Raw genomic sequence first — 25,510 nt, forward strand, 5'->3', positions numbered from 1 at the left:
TCTAAAATAAACAGAGTACTAAATAATTAAAAAATTTAAGGATATAATCCTAATTCCCTGAAGATTCTACCTGATATTTGCAATGCTGAAAAACTGCCTTGATGATCTCTTGAAGGCAATATGAACTCTTTTGAAGACTATTCTTATATTTGAAATGCCTGATATTTGAAATGCCCACCATTAATACAAGTTGGTGTAGCCACTTTGGAAAACAGTGTGGAGATTCCTCAAAAACTTAAAAATAGAGCTACCCTATGACCTTGTAATTGCACTACTGAATGTTTACCCCAAAGATACAGATGTAGTGAAAAGAAGGGCCATCTGTACCCCAATGTTCATAGCAGCAATGGCCACAGTCTCCAAACTGTGGAAAGAACCAACATGCCCTTCAACAGATGAATGGATAAAGAAGATATGTTCCATATATACAATGGATATATAAAATAGAGTATTATGCCTCCATCAGAAAGGATAAATACCCACTTTTGTATCAACATGGATGGGACAGGAAGAGATTATGCTGAGCAAAAGTAATCAAGCCGAGAAAGTCAATTATCATATGGTTTCACTTACTTGTGAAGCATAAGGAATAACATGGAGGACACTGGGAGATGGAAAGGAGAAGTAAGTTGGGGGAAATCAGAGGGGGAGATAAACCAAGAGAGACTGTGGACTTGGAGAAACAAACTGAGAGTTTGTTTGGAGGGGAGGGTTCTGGAGGGAAGGGTTTTGGAGAGGAGGGCAGTGGGGGTTGGGTGAGCCTGGTGGTGGGTATTAAGGAGGGCATCTATTGCATGGAGCACTGGGTGTGCTGCATAAATAATGAATTTTGGAACACTAAAAAAAAATTAAATTAAATTTTAAAAAAAGAAAAAAAAATGAAATGCCCACCATTAACTGGAAGTGACTTCTCTGGCTGCAAGTGTCCTTTAGGTGAGGGCTTTATACCCATTTTTCGCAGGACATTATCCAGCTCACTGAAGTCAGCTTCTCCTTCAAAACAAAAGAAGTAGAAAAAGATACCATTTTTTAAATATCATAATTTCAAATTATTAAAGAGAAAAAGGCATAATGTTACCTGCTAAACAACAAGCAGTCAATTGCAGACACAGAGAATGAACGGTATTTCTTTAACACTGGTAAAAGAGATGTTCCCATAATGATGGTTATAAAGTAATATTTCACAATCAAATAAAGTTTGTATAATTTAAAAATTATTAGAATAATAATTTATAGTTTTATTATTTATTATCACAAATAACAAAGATGATGTATACAAACAACTGTTTAATATAGAATATGAAATTAAGATAGAAATCAATAGCAAGAGATCCTAGTAAAACCCTGTAAGTTTGGAAATTAAAGAATCCCTGTCTAAATAAATCATGTGTCAAAAAAATAAACCAAAAAAAAAACCCACCCCACACTGGAAATTAGAATATATTTTGAATTGAGTAACAATAATAATATTACATATTAAAATTTACAAAGGTGTGCTCAGAGGGAAATTTACAACCTTAAATGCCTACAGTAAAAAGACGAAAAGATCAATAACCCAAGGTTCTATCTCAAGAAGTTAGAAAAGAACAGCAAATTAAATCCCCCAAAAGAAGAAGAAAAACCATAAAGACAAAAGCACAAATTACTGAAATAAAAAACAAACTTTAAATAAAATGAATACAGTCAATGGGTTTTGGGAAGACTAACTGAAAGTGCTAAATGCCTGCACTAAGACTGACAAAGGAAAAAAAGAGAGAAAGCACAAATAACAGGTATTTCTTTTTTTTTTTTTCAAAGATTTTATTTATTTATTTGACAGAGAGAGATCACAAGCAGGCAGAGAGGCAGGCAGAGAGAGAGGAGGAAGCAGGCTCCCTGCCGAGCAGAGAGCCCGACGCGGGGCTCGATCCCAGGACCCTGAGATCATGACCTGAGCCGAAGGCAGCGGCTTAACCCACTGAGCCACCCAGGCGCCCCATAACAGGTATTTCTAATGATAAAAAGGACATTGCCAAGAATAGCAAAAATAAGCCTAAGGAAGTAAAACAAATTTAAAAGATTTATGCTTCAGATACCAAGACATATTAAAGCTATGTTAAGACAGTAGTGTACTGGTGCAATGACCAACAAATAGAACAAAGATAAAGAACAAAAAGAATAAGAAGTCCAAATACATAATATATGTATATTATATATATTATATATGTATATACATATATATGCACATATACATAATATATGTATATTATATATATTATATATGTATATACATATATATGCACATATACATAATATATGTATATGTGCATATATATGTGTGTCTTTGATTTATGAAAGACACACACACACATATACATATACATATATATCTAGTTTATATATATATACATATTATGTGTGTGTGTGTGTCTTTGATTTATGAAAACGTTAGCCTTACATTAAAGTAGGGAAAGGATCATCTCTTCAGTAAATGGTGCTAAATATCCATTTAGAAACAAACTGAGGGTTACAGAAGGGAGAGGGATGCCAGGATGGGGTAGCTGGGTGATGGGTATTAAAGAGGGCACATGCTGTGATGAGCACTGAGTGTTACAATTAATGAATCGTTGAACACCACATCAAAAACTAATGATGGGGGGGAGGAGTCAAGATGGCGGAGAAGTAGCAGGCTGAGACTACTTCGGGTAGCGGGAGATCAGCTAAATAGCTTATCTAAAGATTGCAAACACCTACAAATCCAACGGGAGATTGAAGAGAAGAAGAACAGCAATTCCAGAAACAGAAAATCAACCACTTTCTGCAAGGTAGGACTGGCAGAGAAGTGAATCCAAAGCGACGGGAAGATAGACCGCGGGGGGAGGGGCCGGCTCCCGGCGAGCGGCAGAGCAACAGAGCAAAATCAGGACTTTTAAAAGTCTGTTCCGCTGAGGGACATCGCTCCAGAGGCTTAACTGGGGTGAAGCCCAGGCGGGGTAAGCGCGGCCTCAGGTCCCGCAGGGTCGCAGAAGGATCGGGGGTGTCTCAGTGTCGCAGAGCTTACCGGTATTAGAACGGGGAAGCCGGCTGCAGAGACAGAGCCGAGGAGTGACTCTCAGCTTGGGGTTGCCTTGAACCGGTCCCAGGCTCGGTCAGCTCGGAGCGCGGCCGGAGGCCAGGGTGACGGGAGTCATTTGGCGCTGTTCTCTGAGGGCGCACTGAGGAGTGGGGCCCCGGGCTCTCGGCTCCTCCGGGACGGAGACCGGGAGGCCGCCATCTTTATTCCCGTCCTCCGGACTCTACGGAAAGCGCTCAGGGAACAAAAGCTCCCGAAAGCGAACCCAAGCGGATGACTCAGCGCGGCCCCGGGTAAGGGCGGTGCAACTCCGCCTGGGGCAAAGACGCTTGAGAATCACTACAACAGGCCCCTCCCCCAGAAGATCAATGGGAAACCCAGCCAGGACCAAGTTCACCTACCGAGGAGTGCAGTTTCAATACCAAGGAGAGCGGCGGAATTCCAGAGGAGAAGAAAGCAAAGCACGGAACTCATGGCTTTCTCCCCATGATTTTTTAGCCTTGCAGTTAATTTAATTTTTTTTTCTTTTTCAATTTTTTTTTCTTTTTCTCTTCTTCTGCTAAATTTTTTTAACTTTTACCGTTTTCTTTTTTAACGTTTTTTAAATAGTTTATCTAATATATATATATATATTTTTTTCCTCTTTTTATATTTTTTCTTTATCGGCTTTCTTTTTTTTAATAGTTTTTTTTTTCTTTCTGAACCCCTTTTTATCCCCTTTCTCCCCCCTCACGATTCGGGATCTCTTCTGATTTGGCTAAAGCATATTTTCCTGGGGTTGTTGCCACCCTTTTAGTATTTTACTTGCTCCTTCATAAACTCTTATCTGGACAAAATGACAAGGCGGAAAAATTCACAACAAAAAAAAGAACAAGAGGCAGTACCAAAGGCTAGGGACCTAATCAATACAGACATTGGTAATATGTCAGATATAGAGTTCAGAATGACGATTCTCAAGGTTCTAGCTGGGCTTGAAAAAGGCATGGAAGATATTAAAGCAACCCTCTCGGGAGATATAAAAGCCCTTTCTGGAGAAATAAAAGAACTAAAATCTAACCAAATTGAAATCAAAAAAGCTATTAATGAGGTGCAATCAAAAATGGAGGCTCTCACTGCTAGGATAAATGAGGCAGAAGAAAGAATTAGCGATATAGAAGACCAAATGACAGAGAATAAAGAAGCTGAGCAAAAGAGGGACAAACAGCTACTGGACCACGAGGGGAGAATTCGAGAGATAAGTGACACCATAAGACGAAACAACATTAGAATAATTGGGATTCCAGAAGAAGAGGACACAGAGAGGGGAGCAGAAGGTATATTGGAGAGAATTATTGGAGAGAATTTCCCCATTATGGCAAAGGGAACAAGCATCAAAATCCAGGAGGTTCAGAGAACCCCCCTCAAAATCAATAAGAATAGGTCTACACCCCGTCACCTAATAGTAAAATTGACAAGTCTTAGTGACAAAGAAAAGATCCTGAAAGCAGCCCGGGAAAAGAAGTCTGTAACGTACAATGGTAAAAATATTAGATTGGCAGCAGACTTATCCACAGAGACCTGGCAGGCCAGAAAGAGCTGGCATGATATATTCAGAGTACTAAATGAGAAAAACATGCAGCCAAGAATACTATATCCAGCTAGGCTATCATTGAAAATAGACGGAGAGATTAAAAGCTTCCAGGACAAACAAAAACTGAAAGAATTTGCAAATACCATACCAGCTCTACAGGAAATATTGAAAGGGGTCCTCTAAGCAAAGAGAGACCCTCAAAGTAGTAGATCAGAAAGAAACAGAGACAATATACAATAACAGTCACCTTACAGGCAATACAATGGCACTAAATTCATATCTCTCAATACTTACCCTGAATGTTAATGGGCTAAATGCCCCAATCAAAAGACACAGGGATCAGAATGGATAAAAAAACAAAAACCATCTATATGTTGCCTACAAGAAACTCATCTTAAACCCGAAGACACCTCCAGGTTTAAAGTGAGGGGGTGGAAAAGAATTTACCATGCTAATGGACATCAGAAGAAAGCAGGAGTGGCAATCCTTATAGCAGATCAATTAGATTTTAAGCCAAAGACTATAATAAGAGATGAGGAAGGACACTATATCATACTCAAAGGAACTGTCCAACAAGAAGATCTAACAATTTTAAATATCTATGCCCCTAACGTGGGAGCAGCCAACTATATAAACCAATTAATAACAAAATCAAAGAAACACATCGACAAGAATACAATAATAGTAGGGGATTTTAACACTCCCCTCACTGAAATGGACAGATCATCCAAGCAAAAGATCAACAAGGAAATCAAGGCCTTAAATGACACACTGGACCAGATGGACATCACAGATATATTCAGAACATTTCATCCCAAAGCAACAGAATACACATTCTTCTCTAGTGCACATGGAACATTCTCCAGAATAGATCACATTCTTGGTCCTAAATCAAGTCTCAACCGGTATCAAAAGATTGGGATCATTCCCTGCATATTTTCAGACCACAATGCTCTAAAGCTAGAACTCAATCACAAGAGGAAATTTGGAAAGAACCCAAATACATGGAGACTAAACAGCATCCTTCTAAAGAATGAATGGGTCAACCAGGAAATTAAAGAAGGATTGAAAAAATTTATGGAAACAAATGATAATGAAAACACAACGGTTCAGAATCTGTGGGACACAACAAAGGCAGTCCTGAGAGGAAAATATATAGCGGTACAAGCCTTTCTCAAGAAACAAGAAAGGTCTCAGGTACACAACCTAACCCTACACCTAAAGGAGCTGGAGAAAGAACAAGAAAGAAACCCTAAACCCAGCAGGAGAAGAGAAATCATAAAGATTAGAGCAGAAATCAATGAAATAGAAACCAAAAAAACAATAGAACAAATCAACGAAACTAGGAGCTGGTTCTTTGAAAGAATTAATAAGATTGATAAACCTCTGGCCAGACTTATCAAAAAGAAAAGAGAAAGGACCCAAATAAATAAAATCATGAATGAAAGAGGAGAGATCACAACGAACACCAAAGAAATACAGACAATTATAAGAACATACTATGAGCAACTCTACGCCAACAAATTTGACAATCTGGAAGAAATGGATGCATTCCTAGAGACATATAAACTACCACAACTGAACCAGGAAGAAATAGAAAGCCTGAACAGACCCATAACCAGTAAAGAGATTGAAACAGTCATCAAAAATCTCCAAACAAACAAAAGCCCAGGGCCAGACGGCTTCCCGGGGGAATTCTACCAAACATTTAAAGAAGAACTAATTCCTATTCTCCTGAAACTGTTCCAAAAAATAGCAATAGAAGGAAAACTTCCAAACTCATTTTATGAGGCCAGCATCACCTTGATCCCAAAACCAGACAAGGATCCCAACAAAAAAGAGAACTACAGACCAATATCCTTGATGAACACAGATGCAAAAATTCTCGCCAAAATACTAGCCAATAGGATTCAACAGTACGTTAAAAGGATTATTCACCACGACCAAGTGGGATTTATTCCAGGGCTGCAAGGCTGGTTCAACATCCGCAAATCAATCAATGTGATACAACACATTAATAAAAGAAAGAACAAGAACCATATGATACTCTCCATAGATGCTGAAAAAGCATTTGACAAAGTACAGCATCCCTTCCTGATCAAAACTCTTCAAAGTGTAGGGATAGACGGCACATACCTCAATATTATCAAAGCCATCTATGAAAAACCCACCGCAAATATCATTCTCAATGGAGAAAAACTGAAAGCTTTTCCGCTAATGTCAGGAACACGGCAGGGATGTCCGTTATCACCACTGCTATTCAACATAGTACTAGAAGTCCTAGCCTCAGCAATCAGACAACAAAAGGAAATTAAAGGCATCCAAATCGGCAAAGAAGAAGTCAAACTATCACTCTTCGCAGATGATATGATACTCTATGTGGAAAACCCAAAAGACTCCACTCCAAAACTGCTAGAACTTGTACAGGAATTCAGTAAAGTGTCAGGATATAAAATCAATGCACAGAAATCAGTTGCATTTCTCTACACCAACAACAAGGCAGAAGAAAGAGAAATTAAGGAGTCCATCCCATTTATAATTGCACCCAAAACTATAAGATACCTAGGAATAAACCTAACCAAAGAGACTAAGAATCTATACTCAGAAAACTATAAAGTACTCATGAAAGAAATTGAGGAAGACACAAAGAAATGGAAAAATGTTCCATGCTCCTGGACTGGAAGAATAAATATTGTGAAAATGTCTATGCTACCTAAAGCAATCTACACATTTAATGCAATTCCTATCAAAGTACCATCCATTTTTTTCAAGAAATGGAACAAATAATCCTAAAATTTATATGGAACCAGAAAAGACCTCGAATAGCCAAAGGAATATTGAAAAAGAAAGCCAAAGTTGGTGGCATCACAATTCCAGACTTCAAGCTCTATTACAAAGCTGTCATCATCAAGACAGCAGGTACTGGCACAAAAACAGACACATAGATCAATGGAACAGAATAGAGAGCCCAGAAATGGACCCTCAACTCTATGGTCAACTCATCTTCGACAAAGCAGGAAAGAATGTCCAATGGAACAAAGACAGCCTCTTCAATAAATGGTGTTGGGAAAATTGGACAGCACATGCAGAAAAATGAAATTGGATCATTTCCTTACACCACACACGAAAATAGACTCAAAATGGATGAAGGATCTCAATGTGAGAAAGGAATCCATCAAAATCCTCGAGGAGAACACAGGCAGCAACCTCTTCGACGTCAGCCGCAGCAACATCTTCCTAGGAACATCACCAAAGGCAAGGGAAGCAAGGGCAAAAATGAACTTTTGGGATTTTATCAAGATCAAAAGCTTTTGCACAGCAAAGGAAACAGTGAACAAAACCAAAAGACAACTGACAGAATGGGAGAAGATATTTGCAAATGACATATCAGATAAAGGGCTAGTGTCCAAAATCTATAAAGAACTTAGCAAACTCAACACCCAAAGAACAAATAATCCAATCAAGAAATGGGCAGAGGACATGAACAGACATTTCTGCAAAGAAGACATCCAGATGGCCAACAGACACATGAAAAAGTGCTCCATATCACTCGGCATCAGGGAAATACAAATCAAAACCACCATGAGATATCACCTCACACCAGTCAGAATGGCTAAAATTAACAAGTCAGGAAATGACAGATGCTGGCGAGGATGCGGAGAAAGGGGAACCCTCCTACACTGTTGGTGGGAATGCAAGCTGGTGCAACCACTCTGGAAAACAGCATGGAGGTTCCTCAAAATGTTGAAAATAGAACTACCCTATGACCCTGCAATTGCACTGCTGGGTATTTACCCTAAAGATACAAACATAGTGATCCGAAGGGGCACGTGCACCCGAATGTTTATAGCAGCAATGTCTACAATAGCCAAACTATGGAAAGAACCTAGATGTCCATCTACAGACGAATGGATAAAGAAGATGTGGTATATATACACAATGGAATACTATGCAGCCATCAAAAGAAATGAAATCTTGCCATTTGTGACGACGTGGATGGAACTAGAGGGTATCATGCTTAGCGAAATAAGTCAATCGGAGAAAGACAACTATCATATGATCTCCCTGATATGAGGGAGAGGAGATGCAACATGGGGGGTCGAGGGGGTAGGAGAAGAGTAAATGAAACAAGATGGGATTGGGAGGGAGACAAACCATAAGTGACTCTTAATCTCACAAAACAAACTGAGGGTTGATGGGGGGAGGGGGTTGGGAGAGGGGGTGGGGTTATGGATATCGGGGAGGGTATGTGCTATGGTGAGTGCTGTGAAGTGTGTAAACCTGGCGATTCGCAGACCTGTACCCCTGGGGATAAAAATATATGTTTATAAAGCTGTTAAAAAAAAAAAAAAGAAAGGATGAATACCCAAGTTTTGTATCAACATGGACGGGACTGGAAGAGATTATGCTGAGTGAAATAAGTCAAGCAGAGAGAGTCAATTATCATATGGTTTCACTTATTTGTGGAGCATAACAAATAGCATGGAGGACAAGGGGAGATGGAGAGGAGAAGGGAGTTGAGGGAAATTGGAAGGGGAGGTGAACCATGAGAGACTATGGACTCTGAAAAACGATCTGAGAATTTTGAAGGGGGGGGGTGGGAGGTTGGGGGCACCAGGTGGTGGGTATTGTAGAGGGCACGGATTGCATGGAGCACTGGGTGTGGTGCAAAAATAATGAATACTGTTATGCTGAAAAAAATAAAAAAATTAAAAAAAAATAATGATGTACTGTATGTTTGCTAACTGAATATAAAAAAAAGAAAATAGTGTCCCTTATCCCATATCATATAGAAAAATCAATTCTGAGTGGATTATTGATCTAAATGTGAAAGAAAAATAACAAAACTCCCAGAATATAAAACAGGAAAAGTTTTCATGACCCTAGTGTATGCAAGGATTTCTTAAACAAGCCCCCAAACACTCTATAAAAGAAAAGATTGACTAATTCAACTATATGTGAAAAAGAGAAAATTTTGTTCATCGGATGATAAAATACACAGGAGACCCTTTGCAGTGCTGCCAACACCCTGGCAGAGAAGCTGAGGTCACCACCAACCTTGAAATATTTAGAAATATTCAGACAAAATTCTTTCAGCAATACAGATAACCAAAGTGCATTGTTGTGGGTGATGGTGCTGTTGGTAAAATGTGCCTTCTGATATTCTACACAACAAACAAATTTCCATCTGAGTATGTACCAACTGGTTTTTGGTTTTTTGTTGGCTTTTGAAGACTTTATTAATGTATCTGGGAAAGAGAGAGAGAGAACACGAGCATACGTGCATGAGCACGGTGGGGGGGACAGCAGAGGCAGAGGGAGTAGCAGACTCCCAGCTGAGCAGGGAGCCCAACGTGAGGTTCAATCCCAGGACTCCGAGATCATGACCTGAGCCGAAGGCAGAAGCTTAACTGACAGTCACCCAGGCCCCCCTGCGCCGCCTGTTTCTGACAACTGTGCAATCACAGTTATGGTTGGTGGAGAGCCACACACTCTTGGGCTTTCTGATACTGCAGGGCAAGAGGATTACTACAGCATACGACCACGGAGTTGTTCACCAACAGATGTACTTCTAGTCTGTTATTCAGTGGTCGCTCCACCCTCATCTGAAAATGTGAAGGAAAAGAGGGTACCTGAGATAACTCACCACTGTCCAAAGACTCTTTTCTTGCTGGGTGGGACCCAAATTGATCTCAGAGATGACTCCTCTATGATTGAGAAACTTGCCAAGAACAAACAGAAGCCTGTCACTCCAGAGACTGCTGAAAAGTTGGCCCATGACCTGAAGGTGGTCAGATGTGGAGTGTCCTGCACTAGCACAAAAAGGCTTAAAGAATGTATTTGACCAGGTGATATTCGCTTCCTCGAGCCTCCAGAATCAAAGAGCCCCAAGTATACACTGCTATGAACATGTCTACAGAGTCCTTCTGCACAGCTGGTGTCTGCTTGTACTAAAAGTAATGTTAAATCAAACTAAAAATGAAAAATGAAAAAAAAATTTTTTTTGCAATAATGACCAATGCCCTTCACCTACCCACATGCACTCCAGTGGAGTCAAGGTCCATAGGTATGGTGCCCTCTGATACTAGTTAATCTGAGCAATTGTGTATTGTTCAGAAAAATGATTAGTACTAGTTTTTGTTTTGTCATTTCAAAAATATGTTTTTGTTTAAAAGCAAGGCATGCTTGTGATGACTCTGCAATAGACTGATTTGGGTCGTTGAAGCTGCTCCCAGGCTCCATCCACACTGGAGAATAACCTGGGACATCTAGGTTGTTGGGGGTTTGTCTCTTTTTGTAGTAGGGAGAATGTACCATGAGGGGGTGTTTTTATTTAGTCATGTTTTTTTAAATTCATTAACCACTGGACAGACCTTAAGGGGAGGAGGATGGATTGATTCCACATTCCACTTCCTAGATCTAGTTTACAACACTTGTTCTCCACCTGGTGCTCTTAGGAAGGAGTATAATAAAAGCCTCAATAACATACTTTGAAAGTTGCTTTTTCCCCACCTTTGAGTAGGTCCAGTATTTGATGAAACTCATGAAACTAGGTGGAACCTATTCTGTTCCTCTTTTCTAGGATGCACAATATATGGGACTGTGATTTGCAAGGAAATTTGTTTGCCATTTGCTGATATTTTATTTTATTTTATTTTAAAATTTTTATTATGTTATGTTAGTCACCATTTAGTACATCTTTAGTTTTTGATGTATTGTTCCATGATTCACTGTCTGTGTATAACACCCAGTGCTCCCTGTAATATGTGCCCTCCTTAATACCCATCACTGGGCTAACCCATTCACCCCACCATCTCCCCTCTGAAACCCTCAGTTTGTTTCCCATAGTCCATAATCTTTCATGGTTAATCTCCCCTTCTGATTTCCCTCCCTTCATTTTCCCTTCCTTCTCTTAATGTCTTCCATGCTGTTCCTTATGTTCCACATATAAGTGAAACCATATGATAATTGTCTTTCTCTGCTTGACTTATTTCACTTAGCATAAACTCCCCCAGTTCCAACCATATCTATGCAAATGGTGGGTATTCATCCTTTCTGGTGGATGAGTAATATTGCATTGTATATATGGACCACATCTTTATCCATTCATGTATTGAAGGGCATCTCGGCTCCTTCCACAGTTTGGCTATTGTGGACATTGCTGCTATGAACACTGAGGTGTATGAGGCCCTTCTTTTCACCAACTCTGCATCTTTGGGGTAAATACCTGGTAGTACAATTGCTGATATTTTTTTTAAGTTAGTTTGTAATTTCTTTCATTGATAAGTGAAGAAAAGTGCCGCACCTTTTGAAATACACCAAATGGACTGAGTATATAATTTAAACACTTTTCCCCATCAAAAAAAAAAAAATAAGACAATAAACTACAAGTGAAAAGGCAAAATATACAGGGAGATATTTACAATTTATAAAACTGCAATGGACTTGTATCCAGAATACATTAAAAAAACTATAGATAAAAGACAAGAAATAAAATATTCAGCATGGAATTCAGGGAAGATGGTGAATTGGGGATCATAAGCTCACCTTGTCCCATAATAAACCTACATACATCCACACATCAGTGTTAACTAACTCAGAAAATGACCTGAAGACTGGTAGCACAGACCCTCCACAGTTAATTGGAACCAAAACTCCTAGGAAGACTAACCACAAATGTAAGCATGGGAGAGGGAGAAGAACAGACCTCAGACCAGGCACCCCAGACATGGGGGACTGGCACTGTGAGGATGAATCCCCATAACATTTGGCTTTAAAAACCAGAGGGGCTTAACTTTGACATTTTTATAATCAGTGGATTGCAGTGAGAACGCCAAGAAAGAGACAGAAAATATAAAGAAGAACCCGAGATGAAGAACTCATTAACTGAAATTAAAAACACACTAGAGTGAATAAATAGGCTAGAGGAAGCAGAAGAACAGACCAGCAACCTGAAAGACAGTAATGGAAAGCAGGTAAGCTGAACAGGAGAAAGAAAAAAGAATAATAAAAAAATGAGAATAGATTAAGGAAACTCAGTGACACCATCAAGTATAACATCATTAGCATTATAGGGATCCCAGAAGAAGAAGAAAGAAAAGAGCACAGAAAATTTATTAGAAGATATAATAGTTGAAAAATTCCCTAATCTGGGGAAGGAAACAAATCCAGATTCAGAAGACACAGAGAGTCCCCAACAAAATCAACACAGGAAGTCCACACCAAGACATATAATAATGAAAATGGCAAAAAATAGTGGTAAAGAGAGTACTTTAAAAGCAGCAAGAGAAAACAGGTATATACTAGGGAAACTCCATAAAGCTATCAGCTGATTTTTTAGTAGAAACTTTGCTGGCCAGAAGGGAGTGATTAAAAGTGCTGAAAGGAGAAAAAAAAAAAGTCTGCAACCAAGAGTACTCTATCCTCGGGACACCTGGGTGGCTCAATTGGTTAAGTGTCTGCCTTGCTCAGGTCATGATCCCAGGGTCCTGGAATTGAGTCCCACATAGGGCTCCTTGCTCAGCAGGGAGCCTGTTTCTCCCTCTGCCTGATCTGCTTGTGGGTCTCTATGCTTCTACTCTCTAACAAATAAATAAATAAAATCTTAAAAAAAAAACAAAAAAAACTCTATCCAGCAAAGCTATCATTCAGGATAGAAGGAAAGACAGAGTTTCCCAGACAAACGAAAGTTAAAGGAGTTCCTCACCACTAAACCAGCCTTACAAGAAATGTTAAAAGGAATTCTTTGGAAAAGAAAGGCCATAATCAAGAGTAAGAATATTAGGAAAGGAAAAAATTTCACAAATACATACAAACATAACAAATGGAGTATATTAATCACTTATAAAACCAGTATGGAGATTCTATCACAAAAGCAGTAAAATCAACTACAGCTATAAAAATCAGTCAAGGGATTCACAAAATAAAAGGATGTAAAGCATGGTATCATATATGTAAAACATGGGGTTGGGTAAAAATCTAGTGCTTTTAGAATGGTTCAAACTTAAGTAACCAGCAACCTAGTATAGATTTCTTTAGATATCTCATGCATAAGGTATTATATATGGACCTAATGGTAACCATAATTCAAACACTTGTAATAGAAATGCAAAAAATAAGGAGAAAGATATTCAAGCATATCACTGAAGAAGGCCATCAAACCACAAAGGAAGGGAGCAAGAGAAGAAAGGAACAAAGAAGAACGACAAAATCCATCATAAAACAAGTAACAAAATGGCCATAAGTGCATACCTATCAATAATTACTTTGAATGTAAATGGACTAAACACTTCAATCAAAAGACATGGGGTGATGAAATGGATAAAAAAGCAAGATCTATCTATATGCTGCATACAAGAGACTCATTTCAGACCTAAAGACACATGCAAATTGAAAGTGAAGGGATGGAAAAACATTAATCATGCAAATGGAAGTGAAAAAAAAAGCTGGGGTAGAAATACTTAAAACAGACAAAACAGACTTTAAAACAAAGGCTGTAACAAGAGACAACGAGGACATTACATAAAGATAAAGGGAACAATCCAACAAGAAGATAAAACAATTTTAAATATTTAGGCACCTAACATGGGAGCACCCAAATACATAAAGCAACTATTAATACATATGAAGGAAGAAATCAGTAGTAATACAGTAACAGCAGAGGACTTTAACACCCCACTTTCATCAATGGATAGAATATCCAGACAGAGAATCAACAAGAAAATGATGCCTTTAAATGACACATTAGACCAGATGGATCTGAAAGATATATTTAGAACATTTTTTTTTAATTTTTTATTTTTTCAGCATAACAGTATTCATTATTTTTGCACCACACCCAGTGCTCCATGCAATCCATGCCCTCTCCAATACCCACAACCTGGATCCCCCAACCTCCCACCCCCCGCCCCTTCAAAACCCTCAGATTGTTTTTCAGAGTCCATAGTCTCTCATGGTTCACTTCCCCCTCCAATTTCCCTCAACTACCTTCTCCTCTGAAAACAGCAGAACACAAATTCTTTTCAAGTGCATATGGAACATTCTCCAGAATAGATCACATTAGGCCACAAAACAAGTCTCAGCAAATTCAAAAAGATTGAAGTTGGCAACCTACAGATTGGGAGAAAATATTTGCAAGTGTCATATCAAATAAAGGGTTAGTATCCAAAATATATAAAGAAATTATACAACTGACCAATAAAAAACCCTAAATTAGCCAATTTAAAGAATGGGCAGAAGACGTGAACAGACATTTCTTCAAAGAAAAAATACAGATGGCCAATAGATGAAGATACTCAATAACACTCTTAAACAGGGAAATGCAAATCAAAACTACAATGAAATATCACCTCACACGTGTCAGAATGGCTACAACCAAAAACACAAGGAACAGCTGTCAACGAGGATGTAGAGAAAAAGCAACCCTCATGCACTGTTGGTGGTAACACAAACTGGCATAGCCACCATGGAAAAGATTATGGAGGTTCCTCAAAAAATTAAAAATAAAACTACACAATGATCCAGTAATACACTACTGGGTATTTACCCAAAGATTACAAAAGTACTAATTCAAAAGGATATATGCACCCCTATGTTTACCTCATCTTTATTTACAATAACCAAATGATGGAAATAGCCCATGTGTCCATCACTTGATGAATGGATAAAGAAGATATCTATAGATAAATAGATAGATAGATAAACACACACTCAATGGAATATTATTCAGTCATAAAAAGAATGAAATCTTGCCATTTGCAACAACATGGATGGAGTTAGAAACATAATCCTAAAAGAAATTAGAGAAAGACTAATATCATATGATTTCACTCATATGTGGAATTTAAGAAACAAAACAAATGAACAAAGAGAAAAAAAAAGAGGTAAACCAAGAAACAGACTCTTGACTACAGAGAACAAACTGATGGTTACCAGAGTGGAGGTAGGTGGTGGGATGGGTGAAATAGGTGATGGGGATTAAAGCGTACACTTAAACATGATGAGCAGTGAGTAATGTATAGAGTTGTTGAATTACTATAATGTAGACCTGAAACTAATATAACATCTTATGCTAATTATACTTGAATTTTAAAAATAAATATTTTTAAAAATTCAATATGAAAAACACAGACATTTAAGTAGACAAACAGGCAACAGACATGAAAAGAACCTTACAAAAGAGGTATCCAAGTAACCAATGAACATGAAAAAGGTGCTCAAAATCATTAATGACTAGGGATATGCAAACTGTAACGGTGCAATCCTACTGCATGTCCATCAGAATGGCTAAAATGGAGAAGAGAGATAGATATCAAGTATTAATAAGGCTGTAAAGCAACTGAAACTCTGACATGCTGGTTCGTTGGTTGATGCGTAAAATGGTACGATTACTTTAGAAAATGGACTGAAAATAGCTTACCTGTGGAGCATAAGGAATAACATGGAGGACATGAGGAGAAGGAAAAGATAAGTGGAATTGGGGGAAATCAGAGGGGGAGAGGAACCATGAGAAACCGTGGACTCTGAGAAACAAACAGGGTTTTGGAGGGATGGGGGTAGGGGGTTAGGTGAGTCTGGTGGTGGGTATTAAGGAGGGCACATATTGCATGGAGCACTGGGTGTGGTGCATAAACAATGAATCTTGGAACACTGAAAAGATAAAATTAAATTTAAAAAAGACAATAGCTAGTAAAGTACACAAAATCTTATCCTATAACAAAGCAATTTCACTTCTAGGTATATGGCCTGGAATTGTGCACATATGTTCACCAAAAGGCATATACAGAATATTCATAGCAGTATGTTCTTCATAACTACTCCAAACTGGAAAAATCTTGTGATGGTAGATTGGAGAGGTATATTGTGGTATAATTATACAATGGAATATTGCACAGCAATGTATTCAGGTACAATGAGTTAGTTAGTTAATCATTTCAGCCACTAAAGCAGGTTCTCTAAAGATCTCCTTGACTATAATTTAGTAGATTTTATAATCTGCAGCAATGAAAATGAACCAACTGCTGCTACATGCAACAATATGAACGAATCTCAGAGAATAACACATACTATAATGTTAAAGGAAGGAAATCAGATAGCATGGAACATAAATCATATGGTTCCATTTAGACAAATTTCAAAAACAGGTGAAGCTAATCTATGGTCCTAGAATATAGAATGTAGTTACCTCCAGAGCATATGGAGGAGGTGACTGTGAAGTGGTGTAGGGTATCTTCTGGATTATGGATAATGTTTATTTCTTAACCAGGTGATAGTTAAATAGATATGTTCACTTTGCAATAATTCTTAAGCTGGACACATGATTATATGATAGAGTAATAATGTATTTCACACTTCAGTAAAATATTTATCAGAGAAAAAATATAGTTTAGTGTAAAGAATTGGGAACTCAAATTTACAGTAACTTCTCACTGACCTCTAATATCTTGTACTGTATCCACCAGTGTTTTCAGATCAGTCTCCCCTTTAGCTATAAAATAAGGCATAATTGAGATACAAAGCAAATTCATTTAAAAATATAAAACAATAAACCAGAAACAAGCTAAATTCCATTATTCCATATCATCATTTGGCTCACTTTAATTGCATAAGTCTTAGTTTTCTGAGATTGCCCTAAAATATGGCAGTGGTAGCAGGGACAGAGAGGCATTGATGGATTTTTATGTGGGACTTTTTTTTCAATGTATTATTATGAAAATTTGTAAACATATAGCAAAGTTGAGAGAATTGTGCAATAAACACCCATATGTCCACCACCTAGATTCTACTTTTAAACATTTTGCTACATTTGCTGTATCACATATCCATCCATCTACTCATCTCTGCGTGGGAATTTTTTGAATTAGGTTTATATACAGGTAAAGCTTACAAAATTAAGTGATAATCCATATAGTGGGTGGTAGGAAATGAGGGGATCAAAAATGAATCTTATATATCGACCTTAGGTAACTAGATGGACAGTGACAACACGAATGAGATTGAGAATTTAGGACAAGGAGAGTAGGTGGGAAGATAGTGAGTTCAACTTTAAATGTGTTGAGAAAAAGAAGTCTTGGAATATCCAAGTGGAAATGTCTGGCAGGCATTTAGAGATACCAGTCTGAAGCCTATATAGAAATACAGATTTATAGTCATAAGCATGTAGATGATAGATTGGACCACAGAGTGATGAGATTACCCAGAGAGAGTATGTGAAATGAAAATTAGAGAATGAACAGATTTGGGTCAAAGGGAACAACACAGATGACAAAAGAGCCTAATTTCAAGAAGGTCAGAATTATCACCAATATAAAAGACAGGAGAAAGCACCAATAAAGAGTGAATAATGTCTAATGCAATTGGCAAATGGCAAGTTACTGGTGCCCTGTCAGAAGTTTCAGTAGTATTATGGGGCTGTGTCAGAATATAGGAATGAATGGGAAATATGGGAAGGATATACAGCGCACATTCATTTCCTTTTCCATCTTCTAATTGTGCCTTCCGAACATCCCCAGATGTGAAAAATGGTCTCAGAATCAATGTAGTCAAGTGCTTTGCACTCTATATGGATTCAGAAAATGGAAGACAGGATTCATTCTTACTCTAGAAGCAGAGTTTTTGCTGAGATTTTGCATGGTTTTTATCATCACAAAATTAATCTGGTTTCAGAAAAAACTTTTTTTTTTTTTTTTTTTTTTTTTTAAGAAAGACTCTGATATAAAGCCTCAAGACCAAGCTTTCCCAAAGGGCTTTTTATATCTAAAATGAGTTACCATCAACTGGAAGTTTTCTTCTTAGCTCTCCATCTTCTTCTTTGGTGAGTTCAATGCCCATGTTCCTTAGTGCCTCATTCAGGTCTCTAATAGCTACCATTTCTCCTTAGGAAAGAGAAAAAATATATACGAAAATTCCTACTAGTGTTGAAATGTTCCGTCTATCTATGCATTATAGATCTTTTCTTGGCAGAGATATACGAGACCTGTGGAACATGTGTCAGTGTATGTGGAGATTATACATGGTTAGAATGAGGCTCTCTTCCCTTAAACCTTTTTGGAGACATAAACATACACACCATTAATTTCTAAAGGGAACAGAATTACTTTCCAGAGTATAATTCTTATGGTAGAAATAGGCAATTGTAGTGAAATGAGAAAACTGCTATGGCTGAAGAACACATGGGTTTGAATATTATTCTCTACTAGTTATTATCTACTGGAATTTAGGTAACAACCTAACTTCTTGGAGTCCTAGTTTTCTGTTGTATGAAATGAAGAGCTTCTGTGAAGATAAAATAACACTTAAGAAAAGGTGTAGAACTCTTATTTGTGGAGCATAACAAATAGCATGGAGGACAAGGGGAGATGGAGAGGAGAAGGGAGTTGAGGGAAATTGGAAGGGGAGGTGAACCATGAGAGACTATGGACTCTGAAAAACGATCTGAGAATTTTGAAGGGGTGGGGGGTGGGAGGTTGGGGGCACCAGGTGGTGGGTATTGTAGAGGGCACGGATTGCATGGAGCACTGGGTGTGGTGCAAAAATAATGAATACTGTTATGCTGAAAAAAATTAAAAAAATTAATAAAAAAAAAATAAAAAAAAAATTAAAAAAAAAAAGAAAAGGTGTAGAACTCTGTCAGCTATGTAGCAGAGGCTTGATACATTTTCATAGCTACCTCTAAGCCAAAGTAGTATTGATTTCCTTTTTTAACTCTAACTAGATTCATTGGCTAACCAAAATCACAGAATAATTACTTTCTTATTCCACTTTTCACAATTAACCTGCAATAATAAACTGTTTCTTCTCTTGGAAAATTTATTAAAATTCATATCAATATGATCAATATAAAAAACAAAAACTAAGTGCCAAATAAAGTAATTTAAGTTATATTGGATCCATGTGTTGGGTAGTAGCAGGATTCCTTATCAAATGGTTAGGAAATAAGAGATCAATTGAGAGTTTTTTGTTAATTCATTATCCATCTTCCCTTTGAAAGTGTTCAAATCATGTAAGATTTCACTATGGTACATCTTCTCCTTAGCTAAAGACAAGGCAAAATTCAGCTCACAGAGAAAGAGAAATGGAATTCATAAACAGTTTTAAGTTTCTAAGGAAGCACTGTTCTGATTTGCCTTCTTCATTAGGAGTATCTATCTCTGTAAAAACATGGAAGTTAGGTCAAAATCTTTTCCCCCTTGAAGCAATTGTTAGTGAAATTCTGTCATGTTGAAATATGTTGTACAGGTATGACATTTTAAATGGTATTAACATATTTTTCTTTTTCATATTCCTTTTCTTCCATAAAACTTTTCCTATCCAGCCATAAAATTTATATAACTCAGAGGGAATTTTTTTTTTAATTTTCAAAAGCCACTTTTTAACATAGCAAATCTGAAGATCTAATATTTAGTTTTATTGTAAACCAAAGGGTTGAAAGGCAAACAGACAGATAGATATATAGATAACATAGGAAAGCTCCTTTCCTCTTCCTTCCCACATCCTGCTTGGTAAGAAGAGGAGGGGGAAAGTCTACTTTATGGTTTAAGAAAAGGCAGGAGAAATAGAGATAAAGATCTCTTTCTCTCAAGAAGGTTTAAGTGTTCCTGCTGCTTACTGCACATGCCCCTCATCTCTATCTGCTCTTTACTCCCCTTTCCAAGTCAAACTCTGAGAGGAGGTAAGACAGAAACTCTAGATATTTTGGTGGAATGGGAGTGAGGGTATAGAAAAATCCAAGGAGACCTTTTGTCACACTTCCTATTTGGAACTCTGAGATCGACCTCACAGTGTGTCCAGACATGACATTGTCACCAGAACAGATATTGTGGAATGGTGTCTACAGGCAAGAGATAGGACTAGAAACAGGCTACCCAGTTGCCCCCTCTGGCTTTGTATATATGAAAGATATTCAGTTACTTCCATGTCCTCCCAGTAAGCCAAATGGAGGTTTTCTTAGAGATGGAGGTCAGTGGATCCTCCATGGGACACCAAGTCAAAGGGAAAGGTGAACCCTAGCAGAGGCGATGGAGCAGACAATACAGTCTGGGGACTAATAGAATGCTTGACTGAGACTCACAGGACCTCATCACCAATGAGGGCTAGGCTTAGCCAGACAATTAGTGAAAGAAGGACCATAGATCCTTGACTTTGCTAAAAAACAAAAACAAACAAACAAACAAACAAACCAGACCACAAGTTTCTCAAGCAGTGAACTTCAGCAGGAGACGTCACCAGGGTGCTCAGGACTCATGACATTTGAGATGTTGTTAAAGAGGCTATCAAGAACCCAAAGGGAGGGGCACCTGGGTGGCTCAGTGGGTTAAGCCTCTGCCTTGGGCTTGGGCCACAGTCTCAGGGTCCTGGGATCAAGCCCCACATAGGGCTCTCTGTTCAGTGGGGAGCCTGCTTCCCCCTCTCTCTGCCTACTTGTGATCTCTCTCTCTCTCTCTCTCTCTCTGTCAAATAAATAAATAAAATCTTAAAAAAAAAAAAAAGGAACCCAGAGGAAACAAGGTCTGGCCACCCTCCCCTACCAGCAGGACACCCAAGCTGTCCCTGACACTGGGATGCTTTTCTGAGGGGTAGAGGGTAAGAGGGAGAAAGTCTTGAAAAATTGAGAATTTCCCAAAATAAACTGGATCAACCAAAAGAAACTTTTTATTTATTTTTTTTAAAGATTTTATTTATTTATTTGACAGAGAGAGATCACAAATAGAGAGGCAGGCAGAGAGAGAGAGGAGGAGGAGGCAGGCTCTCTGCTGAGCAGAGAGCCCGATGCGGGACTCGATCCCAGGAACCTGAGATCATGACCTGAGCCGAAGGCAGCAGCTTAACCACTGAGCCACCCAGGCGCCCCAGAAACTTTTTATTTTAAACCAGAAGAAACTAGGTTAAGCTTTATTTCCTTAAAGTTTTTGCTTGAATTCCAGTTAGCTAACATACAGTGTAATATTAGTTTCAGGAGTATAATACACTGGTTCAACACATCCATGTAACACCTACTGCTCATCACAAGCGCATCTATAATCCCCATCACCTGTTTAACTCATCCCTTACGCACCTCTCCTCTGGTGAGCATCAGTTTGTTCTCTACAGTTAAGAATCTGTTTCTTGGTTTGCCTCTCTCTTTCTCCACAGCTCCCCCCCAGCCTTTGTTCATCTGTTCTGTTTCTTAAATTCCACATATGAGTGAAATCATATGGTATTTGTCTTTCTCTGACTGACTTATTTCCCTTGGGATCATAATTCTCTAATTCCATCCATGTCACTTCAAATGGCAAGATTTCATTCTTTTTTTATGGCTGAGTAATATTCCTCATATATATGCCACATTGTTTTTTTCTTTCTCAAATCTAGGGTTACAGTTAGGTTAGGGCCAGCGAGAGGGTATGTGCCTGGTATCCTGTAGACCAATCCCAGAGGGTTACCCTAAACCTAACCCTGGTGAGGTCTCTGAAACTAGATGAAATTTAATTGGTCAATTTAAGTCCTGTCCTCCCATGTTCCAACATCTTCTACCCCACTCACAGTCAAAATAGGATGGGGATGAAGAGGGAAAGTAGTTAGAAAAAATAAAGAACACCCTGTTTATTACATGGTATATTAAATTTGATTCTGCTACATATACACACCTATTGCTTTAATATTTTTTTCTTTCTGATTACTTTCCTTCTTCCTCCTTCTATTCCTCTCAGATCATTTGTCTTTTCTATATTTAGATTTCAGGTCTATAAGTGATTCCAAAATACCTGTAGATATTGTTCAATCCTGATGGCAAAACTCATGAATGAATGATTTGCTAGTATCAACATACTAAAAACTAAATAAAACAGATTTCTCTTCCAAGATAGTGATATCTAGCTAACATTTTTCTCAACATACCATATCATGTCACTTATATGTGGAATCTAAAAAACAAAACAAATGAATAAGCATACAAAAAAAGAGAAACAGAAAACTACTGGTTGCCAGAGGAAAGGGGAGTGGGGGTTCCATGAAATAGGTCTATACCTTTCTAAGAGGTGCGAACTTCTAGCCACAGAGACAGAAAGTATGCCATAGGGAACACAGTCAATAATATCATAACAACATTGTATTGTGACAGATGGTAACTGCACTTACCATGGTGGGCATTTGGTAATGTATATAATTATTGAATCACTATTGTACACTTGAAACTAATATAACATTGTATGTCAACCATACTTCATTAATAAAAAATCATTATGAATACTATTGTGAAAGTATGTTTTGAAAGCATAGTATTGGGGCACCTGGGTGGCTCAATGGGTTAAAGCTCTGCCTTCAGCTCTGGTCATGATCCCAGGGTTCTGGGATCAAGCCCCACACCGGGCTCTCTGCTCAGCAGGGAGCCTTCTTCTTCCTCTCTCTTTCTCTCTCTCTGCCTGCCTCTCTGCCTACTTGTGATCTCTATCTGTCAAATAAATAAATAAAAAATCTTAAAAAAAAAAAGCACAGTATCTTAGTTTTACATCAACTTCTCACATGCAACAGCTTTCACTTTATTCATTAGTTTATTAGGTTCAACTATTCCATCAGCTGTAAAACAAGATATGAATTATAGAGATCACAATGAGATTCAAGAACAGAATATGAAATTCTTAATTGTGAAACAGAGCATAGGAAATCAACAATTTCCCATGATTTTAACTACAGTTGTATTTCTATCCTCCCTTGCTATATCACAAAAACATGAAAAAATGAGTACTCTTCAAATGGTACAATGCTCTTTTAGAGTACTCAGACATTAAACTCTACTGATAGCATTAGAACAGAAACTTAAAGATTTAAAAGTATTCTCCTCCAAAACTATCATTTTGATCTGACCTCCTGACCTCTCTAATCTCTCTTTCACACTGGGAAGGAAAGAAACCTGAATTTAATGAGTGTCTACCAAGCCATGTACTGTGATGGGTGCTTTCATATACCATGTTTCAATCTTCTGTAAAGTTATTATGACTTAAAAAAAAAATGAGGAAACTGAGCCTCAGAAAAGTTAAGATACTTGCCTACAGTCACAAAGTTAGTATGAGACAGAAAACTGTTGCTATCAGATTCCTAAATCAACACTTGTTTCATTTCATCAAATCAACCAGGCTGCTGGGGTAGAATTTAAAAGCAGCACAATCACTTGCATTAATATTCTTAAAGCTGACCAAGAGCGCACTTAGTCCTCAGAAAGCACCTTCCCTAATATGATACTCCTAACCTCCAAATCAAATTTTCTCTTATATTTTTTGCCTACATATTTCTTTTCCCCCTTTAATTAAAAGGAACTTTAAGAACAAGCACCACACTTTGTTTATCCCTCCATGGTTTGGTTGATGGATATTAGGATTGTTTCCAATTTTTAGCTATTATGAATAAAGCTACTATGAATATTCATGCACAAATATTTTTGTGAACATATAAATATATATATGTTCACTTACCTTAGAAAAATACCTACTACTGGGATTGCTGGGTCTTATAATAAATTTATGGTCAGCTTTTTAAGAAATTGCCATACTTATCTCCACAGTAGTTAGAATACCCTCTAGCAATTGTATGAGTTACAATTCCTCCATATTATTGCTAATACTTGGTCTTGCGATCTTTTAAATTTTTGTTATTCTAGGGAATGAACAGCAGTATCTATTAATGATTTAAATTGCATTTCTCTGATAACTAATAACATTCAGCCTCCTTTCATGTGGTCATTGGCCATTGATATATCTTCTTTTTTCCATCATTTTACACAATCTGGACGGGTACATAAAAATTCGATAGGAATTTTTAAAAATTTTTATTTATTAGGATTTTTTATTTTAAGTTCATTTAGTCAACATACATATCTTCTTTCGTGAAATGTCCAAAATGAGCAAAATCTTTTGCTCACTTTCATTGGTTTGTCTTCTTATGCTGGAGTTGTTCTTGATATTCTGGATATCAGTACTAAGTTACATACATTTTGCAAATATATTCTCCCAGTCTATGTCTTGCCTTTTATTTTCTGAACTGTGTCTTTCAGAAAATGAAGTTGTTTATCTTGATGTGATCCAATTTAATCATTTTTAAAATTTCATGCTTAGAACTCTTGGTCGCTTGTCTAAGAAATCTTTTTCTACCCTAAGGTCACAAAATTATTTTCTTATAGTTTCTTCAAGAAGTTCTTATTGGGGCCTGATATGTAAATAATTGACTTTGACTAAAAAATGCAAATTGGCTTTCTTCATTGAATTTTGGGTTTAGTTTTTATTGACTAATTCACTGGAAACCATCTAATACACATTGTTTTTCAAAATATACAAGAGAATTTGCCACAGATATTACTGTAAGTTTAAAAAATTTATTATACTTATTCAAATCTCTAGCACTTAACATAGCATCGCCTATTCAGTAAATATCTGTTAAATAAATGAATTAGTTTAATTAACAAATTTTTTACTCACCAGGAGATGACCTCCTATCTCTTATCCCATTCTTCTTGTTCATTTTCTTATCAGCTGTAAAATAAGAAACTAGGTCACAAAGGTAAATACTTATAATTATAGTGAATGTTATAAAATTATTAATGTATACAGAGGATTTAGGGAAGTTGTGTTTATTTACCTAAATACAATCTAATTTAATTCCAAATCAATATAAAGAATAGGAAAAAAGAAAGCTATCAAGAATCAATGATGAAACCAAAGAGGGAGACAAGCCATAAGAGACTCTTTTTTTTTTTAAATTTTTTTATTTTTTCAGCATAACAGTATTCATTATTTTTGCACCACACCCAGTGCTCCATGCAATCCGTGCCCTCTACAATACCCACCACCTGGTGCCCCCAACCTCCCACCCCCCACCCCTTCAAAATTCTCAGATCGTTTTTCAGAGTCCATAGTCTCTCA

At 37.5% G+C, this 25,510-nt stretch overlaps 1 protein-coding gene and 1 pseudogene across 1 annotated transcript in view; one reads left to right on the forward strand and one right to left on the reverse strand.

Annotated features, from left to right (window-relative positions):
- Positions 1-1,115: 1,115 nt before the first annotated feature.
- Positions 1,116-10,530, forward strand: LOC125087574 (cell division control protein 42 homolog; annotated as a pseudogene).
- A 14,462-nt stretch (positions 10,531-24,992) lies between these two features.
- EFCAB13 (EF-hand calcium binding domain 13) overlaps positions 24,993-25,510 on the reverse strand; it is a 136,794-nt gene continuing 136,276 nt past the window's right edge. The window contains 1 exon segment of the mRNA XM_047707365.1: positions 24,993-25,120. Coding sequence (XP_047563321.1) covers positions 25,059-25,120 — 62 coding nt within the window. The 3' untranslated portion in view covers positions 24,993-25,058.

The sequence above is a fragment of the Lutra lutra genome, chromosome 16, assembly GCF_902655055.1.
Source record: "Lutra lutra chromosome 16, mLutLut1.2, whole genome shotgun sequence".
Classification (NCBI taxonomy): domain Eukaryota; kingdom Metazoa; phylum Chordata; class Mammalia; order Carnivora; family Mustelidae; genus Lutra; species Lutra lutra.